The 17,362-nt window shown below is 46.6% G+C and overlaps 1 protein-coding gene across 4 annotated transcripts in view; it reads right to left on the bottom strand.

Annotated features, from left to right (window-relative positions):
* Tiam2 (TIAM Rac1 associated GEF 2) overlaps positions 1-17,362 on the bottom strand; it is a 237,636-nt gene that overhangs the window by 95,468 nt on the left and 124,806 nt on the right. For 3 of the 4 annotated variants that reach the window (XM_057758936.1, XM_057758943.1, XM_057758950.1), the window contains 4 exons: positions 13,896-15,101; positions 8,018-8,453; positions 5,152-5,324; positions 2,439-2,663 (listed from right to left, as the gene is read on the bottom strand). In XM_057758936.1, the coding sequence (XP_057614919.1) occupies positions 2,439-2,663; positions 5,152-5,324; positions 8,018-8,453; positions 13,896-15,101 (2,040 nt within the window). Of the gene's footprint in view, positions 1-2,438; positions 2,664-5,151; positions 5,325-8,017; positions 8,454-13,895; positions 15,102-16,391; positions 16,503-17,362 lie in introns of all 4 variants that reach the window. The other variant, XM_057758956.1, reaches the window with a different exon arrangement.

Here is a 17,362-nt window from a genome sequence, read left to right on the forward strand (position 1 = left end):
CATTAAACATAGGACACACCCTGCACACCACAGACACCTGGGAGGCTCTTGCAAGCTGAAGCATTAAGGATAACTTCTGGACCAAAGGTATCAACAAACAAAAGACACAAAGCAGTATTCAAAAGCTGTGTGTGCTCAAGAGGCCTTCCATGAGACTACGAAAAGCAAGAGAAAACGAAAGCAAATTGTTAAGCAAACTATTCACCTAACAAGAGCCCTAAAATAGTTTAACCACCCCGTAACACAGTAGAGCTAATTATTGACCAGATACACTAAGATACTAAAATTACCTTGACTTGCTTTAAAAGTGATTATCGGGGCATTGTTCTCAGGCACACACATACCGTAGAGGTCACTAAGATACACAATTTGCTCTCTTGGTTTTGTTTGTTTGAGCCAGGTCTCGCTGTAGCTCAGGCTCACCTGAAACTCACAAACAACCCTCCTACCTCGGTTAAAAATAACAAAAAACAAAAGTCCCAGTCTAGGATGGAGACTACAGATTGGTATTGTACTGCACACATGAAGAAGCATGAGGGATGTAACTCCACCTCTCCCTGTGAAGTCTTTCTTTTACTTCTTTCCTTCACTGGAGACTCTGGGCTTTTTCCTCTGGAAACACTGTCCCTGTGTGCTGGAGCCTGAGAACAATGGGTTTTGTTGCCCTAGGTTAGGCCTGTCTGCAGGGTGAGCTCTTCCCAGATAAAAGCAGGACACAGACAAGAGGATGAATGCAAGCTGGGCTCTGGGTGGGGAGCCCCATCTTCCGGACAAACCCCACATTCTTCCACCCTCTGCTTTCCTCCTGGGCTCTGTGAGCAGGAACCCTGAGCAAGAAAGGTTTCATTCAGCAGTGTAACTCTGAATAATTACTGAAAACTGCATTCTGGCATTTTCTACTTAGAAAATAGACACTATCAAACATTTCTATGCCACTTGCTATACAAGACCTTTGTACCTGAACACCCAGACCATGGCCACTTTACTGCGCACTGTCTTTCCTTAGTCACTCTGTCCTCCAAACATTTCCTGAAATTGCTACTTTTACTCTGCTTTCTCCCCAACTTAAAACACTGCATCCAGCTCCAACCCTCAATGCCAAGAAGGCAGTCAGCTCTCCATCGCTATGATGAAACGCCTGAGAAAATCAACTTAGAGGAGGAAAGACCCCATTGGCTCACAAGTTCTGAGATTTTGGTGTATGGTCCCCTGGCTGTGTTGTGTCTGGACCCGTGGTGAGACAGAACATGGGGGACTGCTCAGGGCAGAACAAAGCTACTCACCTCATGGTGGCTGGAAAGGGACCAGAGACAAAATACACCTTTTCAGGGCAGGCCTTCACTTACCACCTCCTCCACCTGGGCCCCAGCTCCTGATGTTTTTACTACTCTTAATAATTCATCCACTCATGACATCATAGTCCTTGTGAGCCAATGACCTCCTCAAGGCCCTTCCTGTGAACACTGCTGAAGGGAGATCACACCTTCAACACATGTGGGAATGTAAGCTCTAACTCACAACAAAAGGATAAAATAAATCCACCCAAGTCTTTGAGCCAAACTCCGCATGGCCTGACTTGTGTGTCTCCCCCAGATTTCCACAGCAAAGGTCTCAATTCCCAAGGAGACAGAACTGGGGAGTGGAGCTTTCTGGGAGGTAAGTAGGTCATGTGGAAAAGCACTTGGGAATGAGATCCCTTATGAAGGGGACATAGAGAATTAATTCCTTTGCTCCTTCCACCATATAAGAAGACAGGACAGCATATCACCTCCACACAGGGAAGCCGGCTCCATCTGATGTAGAATTTGTTCAGGCCTTGATAGAGGACTTTCAGATTTCAGAACCATGAACAATAACTTCTTATTGTTTATAAACCACTTTGATGATGGACTTTGTTACAGGAAAGACACTGACCTTTGCACCAGCGGCCATCCCACTGGAGTGCCGAGTACTTATCATGTCAATGTAACACTTCTGTGCTAGGGTGCTCAGGAGCCCCAAGCCACCTCTCTGTTACATCTGTCCCAAACCAAATGACCCCTGCCCTCCTCCCAGCCCGGAAATCCCCTCTCCCAGCATAACTCAATGTCTCAAGGCCATCTTCTTCCAGGGAGTCGTCTTCACCATTTTCTCAAGTTCCCAGCCCAACTTCAACCCTGTGATCTCTCAGAGCATTTGAAGACTATGCCAGGTGTCACCCAATTGAGCCCATTCTAGAGTGTTCTTTGTTGTCATGTTTACTAGGCTTGCTTTCTAACTAAAGTGATCTTAGCAATAAGATTCATCTTGCATATTATTTTTCATGCTTTCAAGCCAGATGCATCGCTAAGATATAGTAATATGTGCAATACATAAGAGAGGGAAGACCTGAGAAGAGAGGAGACAACGCACATGGGAGCGCATGTAGGTGCCTGTGAGCGGCACACAGTCGGTGGTACCTGGTTTTCGATGGCCTTCCTGTTCTTGGGGTCGCCCACCACAGAAAGCTGCAGCTCCGCCATCTTCTTCATCTTGCTGTCCATGTCAATCTTCTGAAGCAGGCTTCTGGTCTGGCTCTTGAGCAGTCGCACCGTGTCCTCTTTCCCGTGCTTCTTTGCAAAAAGGGATGCACAGGCCGAGTGTATGGCGGTGACCCAGTTTTCAAGATCTGTCTGGCTCGTGGCCTAAACATGGGATGGAGGAACTGTTGGAGATTATTTGAGCACAAAAGTTTTCTCCAAAATGGAAGACCCAAGGAATCTCTTCACATACACACACACACACACACACACACACACACACACTCACACACACACACATGTTTAGTTTCCCAAACATAAACTCCCAACTCAGGTTCACAGACCCTGAAAGAACATCAAGAATTAAGCAGGAAGGAACATAGAGCCTATGCTGGTTAGTTCTACGTGCTGGCTTGATACAGTAGAGGATGTCCCAGAAAGACTTCCCATAGGGGACTGTCTAGAGTAGGTTGACCTGTGGCCATGTCTATGGGGGATTGTATTGACTGCTTCAACTGACATGAAAAGAACAGTCTGAAAGTAGAGGGCACCACTCCCTAGACTTGGGTCCTGAACTGTGTGTAAGAGTAGAGGAAGTCGGCGGTGGTGGCGCACGCCTTTAATCCCAGCACTCGGGAGGCAGAGGTAGGCGGATCTCTGTGAGTTCGAGACCAGCCTGGTCTACAAGAGCTAGTTCCAGGACAGGCTCCAAAACCACAGAGAAACCCTGTCTCGAAAAACCAAAAAAAAAAAAAAAAAAAAAGAGTAGAGGAAGTGAGCTGAACAGTGTGTGTGTGTGTGTGTGTGCATTTGTTTCTTCCTCTGCCCTTGACTGTGAATATGATATGATTAGCTGCACCAGCCCCCCCCCTACACACACACACCGTGACTTCCCCACAGCGATAGACTATGACCTAGCATCATGAACTAAAATAAACCTTTTCTCAGTTGATTTTTCTCAGGATATATCAGCATGAAAACAAAAGGCAGAAACCTGCATATGGCAGTCAGGAAAATGAGAAACAAATAAACAGCTCTCAATTAGCGACAGAAAACAAGGGTCTGTCCACCCAAGGTGACATCATGTCATACACATTACATTCATGCTAAAAGCAATCCTGTAAGGATTTTTGGTGGCTGTTGCTGATGGTGGTGGTGGTTGTTTTTCAAAATAGAATCTCTCTTTGTAGCTCAGGCTAATCTGGAAAGCACTAAGTAGACTAGGATAATCTTGTAGTCACAGTGATCCTCCTGTCTCAGTTTCCCAAGTACAGACGTGAGTTACACCCTGCTTGGCTTCTGTGCACTCTCATAAACCTACTTGTTCAAAGTCCAAAGTGTCAAGGAGACACAGGTGATCAACAGACACACACAGGTGCTCAACAGACATACAGGTGCTCAGCAGATGACAAAGGTGCTCGACACACAGGTGCTCAACAGACACACACAAAGGTGCTCAACAGACACACACAGGTGCTCAACAGATGACAAAGGTGCTCAACACACACACACAGGTGCTCGACAGACACACACAGGTGCTTGACAGACACAAACAGGTGCTTGACACACACACAGGTGCTTGACAGACACACACATAGTTGCTCGACAGATGACACAGGTGCGTGACACACACAACACAGGTGCTCAACACACACATACAGATGCTCGACAGACACACAAAGGTGCTCAACAGACACACACAGGTACTCGACACACACACAAAGGTGCTCAACAGACACACACAGGTACTCGACACACACACACAGGTGCTCGACAGATGACACAGGTGCTTGACAGACACAGGTGCTCGACAGACACACACAGGTGTTCAACAGACCACACAGGTGCTCAACAGGCACACACACAGGTGTTCAACAGACCACACAGGTGCTCGACAGACACACACAGGTGCTCAACAGACCACACAGGTACTCAACACACACACAGGTGCTCGACAGAACACAGGTGCTTGACACACACACAGGTGCTCAACACACACACACAGGTGATTGACAAACACACAGATGTTCAACAAAGGAGCTCAGTAGACACACACACGTGTTCAACAGACAAAGGAGCTCAATAGACACACACAGGTGCTCAACAGACACAAGGTACCAGAAATCAATCAGCCTGCAGGACTCACCACCATGCTAGGCATTTCTACCAAATTGCTAAAATCCGCAGTGGTAGATATCCTGGCAGCTGTGGCTTTCACAACACTAGTCTATTGTACCTGGAAAGCTGCTTCTTTGACTTTTCCTCGGATTCCTGGGAGTGGGTGAAGCTTCTTCCCTGACTGTAATCTCCAGGCTTTTCTTAAAAGATCTCAGTTCTGGAACTCTCAGACATTGCCCTCCCTAGGTCATGTGTTACACCCAGAGTCCAGATCACAACATTTTCTATTTGTCCTCACGTGATATGACAGGCAGGAGCCTAGAACTTCACAGGGACCTGACAAATGCTTGCTATAGGAATGGCCAGATCTTGGCACTGGTAGGGATGAGATGCCAGTCTCCTGCTCACACCCTCATCCCAAAGCTATTGGAACATTTACTGGATTCACGTCCAAGTTCCTTTTGAATCCTGCTTGCTCTCATCTTATTCATTCCCACGCCATCATCTCATCCCCCCATTTGCACAGCAGCAGTACCTGGAAGAGGTAGACATCTCCGCAGGAGTTGCTCAGGCAGAACACATGCTCCTTCTTAGGATGCTCTGGGACAGACTGCACGATGCTGTCCTCTGCAAACAGGGCACACCGTGGAGCGCTATTCTGATCCGTGGAATTTTTCCCATAAGTCTCATAAAACAGCAGAGTACAGCCTGGGAAAGACAGAAGCAGAATGACATTCCTGCTGCAAGGCCAGAGAATGTAAAAAAGGCGTGAGAGGTAAGTGATACCATCCCTAATGTTCCCAGACACCTGCAAAAGAAGCTGCTGGTGTGTGAACAAGGCAACCCTGGCACGTGCAGACCAGAATGGAAACCAGATGATGCTCTCAACGTGACATCATGACCAATAACAACACAGTGTGCCTCTGCCTGTCTCCCCAGGGACTCTCTCCACACAGCTGTCCTGCAAGGTTTTCAGAGCGACAAACTCCAATCTTGCAATGAGAAACCGGGGATGCAGTCACATATGTGGGTGCTCCAGACCAGGTGACAGTGGAGCAGGGATATGAACTTAGGACTTCTTACCTCAGCACCCTCCTTCTCAATCATAGGATACTGTGAGTTTGAGTGACCTTGACAACCCTCCAGCCAAGGAAACCCTGTGAACTTCGAGGAAAGCCACTCATTGGAAAAAGCAGGTGGTCCCCGTTAAATGTTCTTCCAACTCTGGTCTTTGTGTACCTAGCACTGCGTGCATCAGTGACAGCAGGTCACAGGAAGACAGTTCGGTAATAATCCCTCTCCACAGAAAACCATGTCCAGTTTATCCACATGACCACCTCAAGAATAATTTCCAAATTCTAATTATATACACACATACACATATATGTGTGTATGTTTTCAAATAAGATTAACCAAAATACATTAGTTCCAACATTATAATTTATACAATTGAAGCCAAGAAAGTTGATCTTAACATAATGAATTCCCAGAGGGAAGAAGTGGAGACATGAAGGTTATGGCGGGAAGCCAAGGCTTTGGATTGGATTGAATGCCCGCTCCACAGAAGGGATTTCATACCTGGTACTCTAGACCTGTTAAATTTCCCTATGAAAAGGCTGTCACACACAACCAGGCAAAAGGAAGGAGACTGTCACCTCCTTTGCAAGAATCCCAAGATCACTAATGACGGAGATGAGGGTGACATGTATCCTTTGAAGACATGCTTACCTTTACTTCCACCCTGTCACAGTGGAAACACAATCCCCATGCCCTACAAATATAATCCTTAAACCTTTCTGCACTTGAAAAACTTCTCAGCAAACTCCATACCTTGTCCTGGGTCAGCTAAGGCCAAATTTCCTTATCCCTCCCAACTTTTTCCCAGAGCTGATCTTTATTCCATGTTTCCAGATCTTTCCTCTTATGCATGACAGCCTGCTTCCCTGGGACATGAAAACTAGGTCTGTTCTTTGCTTTCCTCAGCCAATCTTGAACCATAAGGATCCTAAGGCGTAATGAGAAGTCACTGGGTCCTGGGCCCTTCACACATGGCACACGCTGTCCCCTAGGGAAACTTACTAGAGGAGCTTATAAGGCAATAAAGAGATGGAGCCTAACCACCAAGGGTTAGGGGAGGGGATTGGAAATTCCTAAACAGAGCGCACAGGAAAGCTATGAGGGAGGCACGCTAGGCTGTTCACACCTGCTGTGCACATGTGTGATTTGTGCTTGTGCTCTCTTCTCTACGGAAGTAGGGGTAGGAACACCCAATCGTGACTGCTGCAATGCCCTATCATGTCTCTCTGACAATCATAGGGGGTCTTTGCTGAGGCTGAAGCTCCACCTGTCTGCACCTGCATAAATCAGGGCTGTGCTCACTGAGGCATCTCACCGCCTCACAAGATGGAGTTCTTCCAACCCGTACACTGGCAGCGAGCAAAGCAACCAAGGTTGTTAACTGGCATTGTGTGTGAGAGGCGTTCTTCCCTCAACAAGACAAATCCTCATTTCTGTTCTAAGAAAGGACCTCAGGGAAGCACAGAGGAGGGAGGTCACACTGAGAGTGTAGCATGGTCTCTCAGCAAATGCTCAGCATGTCCAAGGCCCCGGGTCCAACCCTGAATAAGTGAACAAGGAAACAGCTGTGCAGTGGTAGCAGCAATCAGCCAGTCTTAGTTGATGAAAGGGGAGGATGCAGGCCCAACCTTCTAGAGAACATTCCATCTAGGAAGGGTACGACTTGGGAGTTCTGAGCATACACAGCCCGGATAGCACAAATGAGGTATATGTGGCAGTAATTTTAGGGTTTTATGTTACTCTAGACACAAGCAAAGTATCAAAGAGTGGCTGAGAAACATACACAGAAAATAATACACTTAAAAATGATTGATTATTGGCCTGAATAACATATAAATGGTTAAGTCAAGAACTAAATGCACTTGTTAAGTGTTTACAGTGGAGCATGCTAGGAAATGACAGCTCGCAATCTTTCAAGTCGGGGCTGGGAAAGTGGCTCGGTTCATAACGTTCTTGCCTTGCAAGTATGAAGCTGTGTTTGATCCCCAGAATCCACATTAGAAACAAAAACTCAGGCATAGTGATAGTCTATATAATTCCAGTGCTGGGAAGGCGGAGACGGGTGGATGTTGGGGCTCACTGGCCAGGTGGTTTAGCCAAACTGGAGAATTCTAAGCCAGAATTTGAGAGCCTATGTCTCAAAATAAGGCGGACAACCCCTGGGAAATGACAGTTGACACTGTCCTCCGGCTTCTGCGTGTATGTGTGTGTGCATGTGTTACACAGACACAGAGTATCCTTCATACTTCCTCACGTTAATGCTGACCCGCCAGCACTTCCTGGTGATGGGTCAGCAGAAGCACAAGCCTGTAGTGCCCACGTACCTTTCAGCGTCACCCAGTACTGCTTCCATTTCCTCCGAGCCACCAGCTCCAGTTTCCTCTCCTTCTGCAAGGTGACAAGGGGTTTGAAGAAGAGCCACCCGGCTTTCCGGACCACTCCCTGCTCCTTCTCAAAGAGCAGATCCAGCTGCTCCAGGGAGCTCAGGGACTCGCTGCTCGACTCCACGGTTTCTGTGGACGTGTCCGCGTGCTCCATGTTGGCCCTGCTCATTTCCAGCTCTCGCATGAAGTTCTCGTAAATGTTCTGCTGGAGGGGATCGCTGCCGATCACGTGAGTGGATTCGCTTCTCTGAGGCAGGGTTTGAACGGAGTCCCCTGACCACAGTAAGGCAGATGCTTGCGTGGATGCCTGCACGTCTGCGTTCAGTCCATCTGAGCGACTATCGAAGTACTCACTGCCTTCCTTGGACCGCGGTTCCTAAACACAACACAGATTACCAGCTGGTCATCATCACAAGCTATGGTAGCCACAGCAACTGCCCCTCTATACAGCATTGGTGTGAGGTGGCTACATCCAACAAAGGTGATGCAAAGAGCCTTGTAACAAAACGCAACTCGAATCATCACATCTCCAAACCAGAAAGAATTTTAGAAACAGCACCACCCAATCTCACGTACACCAGTGGAGTCAAGTGTAAAGAGGTGACCAAGAAGCCACGGGCTCTCTGAACCTTGCCTGAGTTCAATACCAAATCAATCAGACAGCATATTTAAAACATACTAGTAAAGAGTTCTAGAATGATATTCTTTTTGTTTGTTTTTTCAAGACAGAATTTCTCTGTGTAGCTTTGGAGCCTATCCTGGAACTAGCTCTTGTAGACCAGACTGGCCTCAAACTCACAAAGATCCGCCTGCCTCTGCCTCCTGAGTGCTGGGATTAAAGGCGTGCGCCACCACCGCCCACCAAGAATGATATTCTTTGTTATGATTCAGTATCTTCTAGGAAAGGATCCATATTCTTTCATCCATTTTTCTCCTAAATCATGAAAAACCATTGATTTAGAAAATAACCACGGGGTGGGAGGGGCTAGGAGCTGGCACTATTAGAATTGAGCCACACACAATTCTTCTTCTGTCTATTGCAAATGAAGTCTTCTGACCAGCTAACCAGGCTTAGACTCCTATATATAATAACCTCTACCATCCTCTATTTCCCCTTCATACAGTAAAACCCAAGCTGCAAGGATTCATAAGCCACTAGGAGTACTGTCTAGGAACTGGAGGTTATTGGTTTTTTTTTTTAAGACTTGCATTTTTATTTAATTTGGGAATTTATCTTAAGAAAAAAGAAGTGAACTCTTGTCCATATCCTTTTATTTGAGTGCCCGTTTTACTTTAGGTACCAGAGGATGCCTCAGATGTGACTCTTGACTTTAATATTGGTTCCAATACAAACTCAAACACAAGCCACTCTGAATAAGCTCCACAATTATTGAAAAACTACAGCCTCCTGCTAAAGCTGGGGACACAGAACACACAGCCAGCCAGTCACTGAGGCAGGCTACAAGCATAAGACACCCATCCCAATGCTTTCATGGAAAGCAACTGACAGATGGAGCATTCGTTGCTGAATGGGAGAAAACAAGCTGTCAATGATAGCTTCCACCTGTAACCCAGCATACTGGGAAGCTGAAGCAGGAGGATTGCCACGAATTCAAACCAACAAAGACTATCTAGTGAGTTCCAGGGCAGCCTGGGATAGAGAGCAAGATCCTACCTCAAAAGTAAATAAGTTAATAAATAAGATAGCAGTGAGTTCACTCCAAGTTCAGAAAGCACCGGCATCCCAAATTCCAAGATCAGATTAATATAGCAGCAAGGGAAAGGTTAGAACAGTTCAATAGGACTGGACAGATGGCTCAGAGGTTAAGAGCATTGACTGGTTTATACAGAGATCCTGAGTTCAATTCCCAGCAAACACATAAACATCTATAATGAGCTCTGATGCCCTCTTCTGGTCTGCAGGCAAACAAGCAGATAGAACACTATATACAAAAGAAAGAGTGGGGAGGGAGGGAGGGAGGGAGGGAGGGAGGGAGGGAGGGAGGGAGGGAGGGAGGGAGGGAGGGAAGGATGGAAGGATGGAAGGATGGAAGGATGGAAGGATGGAAGGAAAGAATAAAGGAAGAGAGAGAGAAAGAAGGAAAGAAAGGACAGTAAAGTAGGGCTGGAGACATGGCTCGGCCATTAAAGGCTAGGCGTCAAACATATAACAACAGTCAATTACTCAGCTGTTGGTGAGCTTCTGACACTATTTCCTCTTTGTCAAAATCAAAGTGAGAAGAAACTGGATCAGGGGCCATTGAGTCGGGTCCCTAATTTGAACACTCCACCTTGTGGAGATGTTTTCTCTTTCTCTCTTCCTTTCTTCCTTCCTTTCTGTTTTTCTTTCTTTCTTTATTTCATTCTTTTTTTTTTTTTTTTGATGCTTTCTTTTGGTAATTTCATTTAAAAACCAATCAGATCACATTCACTGGGTGTCTTTTATAGGAAAGCTACCACTGGGCAATGGAGGAGGGTTTTCCAAGGCCCAGGTGCTAAAAACAGAGCCCAGAACACAAACAGCTCTTACTAATCACGCTAGCATCTCCCAGTGTGTTTACACCATGTCCTGTGGTCGTTCTTATTTATACACCAACACCTCTGCTTCAAGGAGCGAATCAAACAGCTGCTATGAGTCACTCGGGAAATTCAAAATACTTGGAGATTCTTCTCTTAACCGCCGCTTTGCTGAGACTTTTCTTAAACTCCTAGGTCATGAAGGAAGGCTGCATTTTTAGCTGCACTAATGTCACAGCAGCCAAGACTCTCTGACTCACAGCCCCTAGCCATGGGGAGAATCTCTCTCCTTGTGAGAGACTTAGCGTGGTGTTTCGAAAGCAGCGAATCTCTGGCAGAGAGACGCACCCAAGTTGCATATGACCAATTAACACTGTTGTTGATTGCTGTGGGACAATGGTTTTACCCAGTAAACATTTGTTTCTTGTACTTGTTTAATGAAATGCTGATTGGCTGGTAGCCAGGCAGGAAGTAGAGGCGGGGCAATGAGAACAGGAGAATTCTGAGAAGAGGATTCTGCAGTCTGCAGTCATGATCCAGACACAGCAAGCAAGATGTGACTGCCTCACCAAGAAGGGTGCCAAGCCATGTGGCTAACATAGACAAGAATAATGGGCTAAGCCGGGCGGTGGTGGAGCATGCCTTTAATCCCAGCACTTGGGAGGCAGAGGCAGGCGGATCTCTGAAAGTAGCATCACTCCACAGGGAAGCAAACACTGCACGGCCCATCTCATTTACGTGAGAATCCAAACTCGGTGGACATGGAGGCCGGGCTAAGAAAGAGGCTGCACGGGTTTAAAACTTTGGCTACACCAGCCAAGAAAGTTCTAGAGATCGGCTATGCTGCATTCTGACTGAAGCTGATGGTTCTTTGTACATATGAAATATGCCAAGGCGGTAGATTATTTAGAGCCTCACAATAAAATAAAGCCCACTCGATAACCGTGTCTAGTGGTGACTGTGTCAACTACCTTGGTGATGGTGACCATTCCCATTGTATATGAATGCCAAGGTATCAGCTTCTACATGCTAAATATATTCAATTTCTGCTTATTAACTATATCCTAATAAAGCTGAAAAAGCAAAAGATGATGCCTTAGAGGAAACCCTATCTCTAGTATCACATGCAAGGAAAAGGACTGATTCCTTGTCTACACACCTCACCTCCGGCCAGGAAAAGACTGCTGGCCTCTGAGACAATGTCACCTCAGAATAGAAGTGAGAGTTGACTATTAGAGGGGGCCAGAAACCAGGTCTCGGTGTCCTAAATTCTCCCTGTGACAGGCCACTCCCCAAGGTATACAGTAGGACTGTTTCCACACCCCTCCATGAAGTCAGGCCTGCCCTTATTTGCTGTGCTCAGGGAATGTAAGCAGAAGGTAGCACGTCAGTTCTGAGAGAAAGCTTTCAAAGTGAAGACACAACTTTCTCTGCTGCAGTAGCTTATACGCTCTTCACGACAGCTGTTCTGTCAGCCTAGGGTCTCAGAGAGTAGCACAGACCCACGTTACCTGTGGACTACAATGAACAATGTATCCTGAACAGGGAAACAAGCCTTCGTCATCCCAAGTCACAGAGATGGGGGCAGGGACACTGTTGACTCAGCAAAGCCTATCCTGTCCAGACTGAAAGAACAAAATGCTTAGCCAGGACAGGATGAGGGTCTTTGTCAGCTAAAATTGATAGGAGGTATTTACCAAGCGCTCTCTGGTGCATGCTTCTCTATCTCCTAGCACGGCATTCTTTTTCAGCTGTCTGGTTTTCAGGCTCACATGTATGAGGGTAGACTTAAAGGTCTGTATTGAAAGAGCTGTTCCTTTTATGTCATCTTTTAAATCAAAACAAATGCCTGTCCATCAAGCCCAGCTTTCTGAATCATCGCTCTGCTGGCATACAGAAGTTTTTGTGGGTGAGAGAAAGTAGCTATTGCTTCAAGGCCTTGTTAAAGCAAATCTTCACAAACTCCTCCTGTGCATGGATTGCCTTTTTTCTGTGTGAGCTACTAGGGGTTGAGCCTAGGGCTTCAGGAATCTTCCATATTGTGTACTGTTCTATAGAACTATGTCCCAAGACATATTTTTTATTTTTTTAACTTTGAGACAGGGTCTCATTGAGTTGCCCAAGGCTTTGAGATAGGGTCTCATTAAGTTGCCCAGGACTTTGAGTCAGGGTCTCATTAAGTGGCCCAGGCTATCTTTGAACTCACTCTGTAGCCCAGAAAGACTTGATCTTCCTGCCTCAGCTTCCCAAGTAGTTGGCATAACAGCCCCGAACGATCACACGTAGCTGGATTACATTTTTAAGAACTTTATCCTAATATTTTCTATGAAAGGAAAAGAAATGTCTGAACAATAGGACTAGAATATTTAACAAAAAAAAGTCAGACTTGTTTGCATCATTGGTGAATCCACAGACAAAACGTTCAAAAAGCTATCCTAATGGGTCTCCTGAAAACAAAAAGGGACTAAACCTTCCATCTTATTCATCAATAATTAACAGTATCAACAACTTCTTGGCATTTGTCCAAGGTGTTACAGATGTGGCTGCCAACAAGCTTCCCCATTACCTGACCAGGAAGACAGCAAACTCCTTCATCCCTGTTTCCTCATCTCTAAGATATGGAGGTCCTTTCTAGCATTACATTTCTCTTTTTAAAATTCTAGTTATTTTGCTCATAAGTCCAAATGGCACACAATACATCAGAGGGAAGTCTGTGAATGGCACAGAAACGAAGGAGGCCCAGTGGCCCTGTGAAGGCTGGGCAGTCAGTGACTCAGCTATGGCTGAGTGCTATGCTGTCTTCTCCCACCTCAGAGCCTAAGGCGAAGTCTTAACGGAGACAGTAACAGGGGCCTTTAAGTGGGGGTTAGGTTTAGATGAGAGCCAGGGGCTAGAGTTCTGGAGATATAGATGTCCTTGTAAGAAAAGAAAGAGACTAGGGTCCCCCTCTCCCTTCCCTGCAGCAGCCGGGAATGGACCCTACCCAGCATCTCACCACAGTGACTTCTGACTTTCCAAACTCCAGAACCATGAAGCATCAGTCTATCCATCAGCCGCCCACTCAGTAGTAGTATGCTGCCCCAGGCCTTGGCTAAAACATGGAGACAGGGAAGCTGGCTGCTATGAATCAAAGTGCATGTCTGAAGCGAAGGAGAAAGTAAACCCCCATCTGAAAAGGAGCCACGCTGGGTCCAGCTAAACTCTTCCCTTCACTGGCTCACCTAACATCATCACAGATAACCATCACTATACAGATGGGGAAACTCTAGGACCTTTCGGCCGGACCCCAGCATGTTCTCACCTGCAGTTTCCTCTTCTTCCTAGAGAGGCTTCCTGTCCAGTCGCTGATGCGTCGCATTCTGGCTTTGAGGGTGTCTTTCTTTGCGGCGTCCTCAGTTAAGGCTTTGGACTTGCGACAGGGGAGAGTAAAGGAACTGTAGTGCATGGGATCCCTGTGATCCACCCTGGAGGGCATGTCCATGTCAGACGCAAATGAGACGCGGTTGCTCAGGCTGACTTGGGAGCCGATGTACTCATCGGAAGAACGGCAGGTTCCAGAGGGAGAGCGGCATCCCAGGCTGCCATCTTTGTACAGTTCCCGGAGGGAGGAGAGGGAAGAGCTTTGGTTGAAAGGTTTTTTGGTGTCGCTGGGTGGGAAGCTGGTGGGGAGGCTGGGGTCCGGGATGCTAGGAGCCAGGAAGGAGCCCTCCACCTCACTCATCTCTCCAGCATTGCCCCACGGGGAGTCATACCAAGATGACTCCGAACTCAGCGAGCTGCCTTTGCTGGAGCGCAGGTGAGAGTCAGCGGGAGAGGGCCGCTGGCTGGCTGGCGAGTCTGCACCCGAATCCCGCCTAGCTTCTGGCACCAGGCAGGTTTCCGATGCCAACGTAGGGGAATATCTCAGCAGCTGCACAGGTCCGCTGGGGTCCTCTGAGGACCCTTTGTGGGGGTTGCCACCGTTATGGAATTCAACCCTTAAACAACCATCTAACTTCCCCAGTGTCTTGATGAGCACCCTGGGGCTCCTGCGGTCCTCACCTGGCGGGGTGGACCCTGTGATGCTCTCATTTCTCCTGTAGCAGGTGAGGAGGTGTCCATTGCAGTCTCTGGAGGTCACGTGGCTCTCCCCTGACTCATGGCCAACATAGTGGAAGCCATTCTCGGGCATGAAAGCACCATGGTTGCCCTGGAAGTCATTTCCTGGGGCGTTAGCTCTGTGCTTAGCATAGGCAGTGCCCTTTGAGACTTTGCACGTGGGCCCACTGAGTCTGGTGGCGTAAGGCTGGTGACTCTTAAAATGAGAAAGGCAGCTTCGGGCTAGGGACCTGGACTTGTAGCCGGCTCCACTGCTTCCGTGAGTCCATCCGTGCAACGACTTCTCATCTTTTGCATGAATGCTGCGTATTTTCAGGGAGCAAGGCTTTTGCTTAGCACCGGTGACAGTATTGCTATGATTCTTGGATCCTTGGAAGGTATACTGACTCTCAGAGTTCCCCATTTTAACCTAAAGAACGTGAGAACAGTTGTATCAGTATGAGCCACGATCTAAATTACACTACAGTAAGACAGGGTTTTCTAAATACAATAATTAATAACAATAAACAATAGTTAATAATATTAAACAAGGGGACTGGAGGGTACAGGACATTTCTTTCCATGCCTGACCAGAGTCAAAGGCGCAGAGACAAGAGTCATTTGACGAACTGGTTCCCCTATTGCGAAAGGCCACACTGGTCACATGGACTATTGCACTGTAAGTATTCAAATACAGTTTAGAGTGTGGGCAGCAGAACAATGTTCTGGTCTCTTTAAATCCCCTTAACACCCATGCGCTAGGGATTTTAAGTGCACTATCAGTGGTGCTTTGTCACAACTGAACAGGCATCAAATATCGGCTAAAAGTAGAGCCCTTCAGACCCAGTGCTGGCTGATGGTCTTTAAAGCAAAAATGAAAGAGAGTCTAGACACATGGGCATACAATCAGAGAGGTATCAGGGAAATTACATTTTCATTACAGAGGAATCATTGTTGAGGCCAACAGCTCATATAATGTTGGGGATTCCAAAAACTCAGGTCTTTGAGTGCAATCTTTGCACTGACAACATGCCCCAACATGTACCGCCCATGCACTTTTTCTCTCAGATTACACATACAGCGCTTGACAATGGGAACACCATGGAAACTGGTGTCACTCCGTGTTTCCCGCTGAATCATTTCAAGAGAATTGTTTGGACAAGTTCAGTCGTGTTGTCATTAAAAAAAATTTATCCAATGGACAGCAAGATGAATCTACAGGTGCCGAACCCTGGGAGCCAGATGACCGTCATACTGAGTTACCAAACGACCACAGTCCTAGTCAACTAACTTTAGAATGCTTTGGGAGAAAATGTTCAAATACTTATCGAGTTTAGGATGTGGGCAACAGGAAAAGGTTCTGGTCTCTTTAAATTCCCTTTAAAGTTCCAGTTAGCACAGGAGTTGAGGAGGTAAGCAAAATGCAAATTTAGATTTGCTCCAAGCCTCCCTCAACCCCTTTAAAGCTCATCAGCATGGAACTGTTATGAGCCAACAGCACTTCCTGTCAGGTTCCAGGCATAGTTAGCAGGTTTTTAACTCTTCATTCTTGCACATCAAAGCTTTTAGCCTTACAGAGCAGAAATCAAATGGATGGCTATCTGGTTTGTGGCAGCTATCAAAGACTTTAAAACCCCAACCACTGGAGCAAATAAACCCTTCTTCATTACTCAGTGGGTCCCGCACTTCTGAGAGGCCCAGGAATCTGAGCTGTCATTACCTGCAGCCTGGCCTCTGCTGGGAGAAAGGTTAATGTTCAGGCAGGTTTTACAGCTCCTGGGAAGGAGGCAGGCACTTAACAAGCATGGGGCTGTGAGTCCCTGAAGTGATCCTGAAAACCCAAACAAACACACACAAATAAAACATGTGAAAACTCCATCAAGCATTTTACACTGGACACCCAATAAGGAAAAGCAAAAAAGTAAACTTGGGGAGGTAGCTCAATTGGTAGTGTTTGCTAATAACCTATAAAGCCCTAGGTTGGATCCTCAGCATGGCTTAAAACAGAGACATCGGCATGTGTCTATAATACCAGTTCTGCAGAGGCAAGAGGACCAGAAAGTCAAGGCCATCATTGACTATGCAGCAAATTTGGGGTACTAGGTTACAAGTCTGAATTATATGAGATCCTATCTCTAAAATGCATAAGTAAGTAAATAAATAACCCAATAGTTTAATATATATTATCCAGAAATAAAGTATTAATGTTCAAAAATCTCTTGTCAATGGCTCCGTGCACAAAGGCATCTGCTGCTAGACCTGACGGTTTGAGTTAGGTCCCTGGATGCTATGTGGTGGAAAGAAGGGACTCCTGTAAATGCACACCACGGCATGTATGCCGCACCCCATAAATAAATAAATGAAAACAGTTTCATGAACTAAAACAACACACTGACAAGATAATAAGCGAGATGTCTGTGAGCTTCCCAATTGATCAAGTAGTTAGAGATCTACAGGCTGCCAGAACTGTCCGTTCCGTGTCTGCAGCCAATGACAGCCATTGTGGCTGCAGAAGCAGGTGAGAACCTTCAAATGAGCCAGGCTCATCTGTCACCACTCCCAGGAAAACAGACTCTGCTGACAAGGCTGTAGGGACGTGCCTCCCCCCACTCCCTCTGCCTCCTTGCAGGACAAGAACAGCACATTGTTCTCTATTTGCCCAAGGAGTACAAACAAAAGCCCCAAGTAAAA

Source organism: Chionomys nivalis, chromosome 2, assembly GCF_950005125.1.
Source record: "Chionomys nivalis chromosome 2, mChiNiv1.1, whole genome shotgun sequence".
NCBI lineage: Eukaryota > Metazoa > Chordata > Mammalia > Rodentia > Cricetidae > Chionomys > Chionomys nivalis.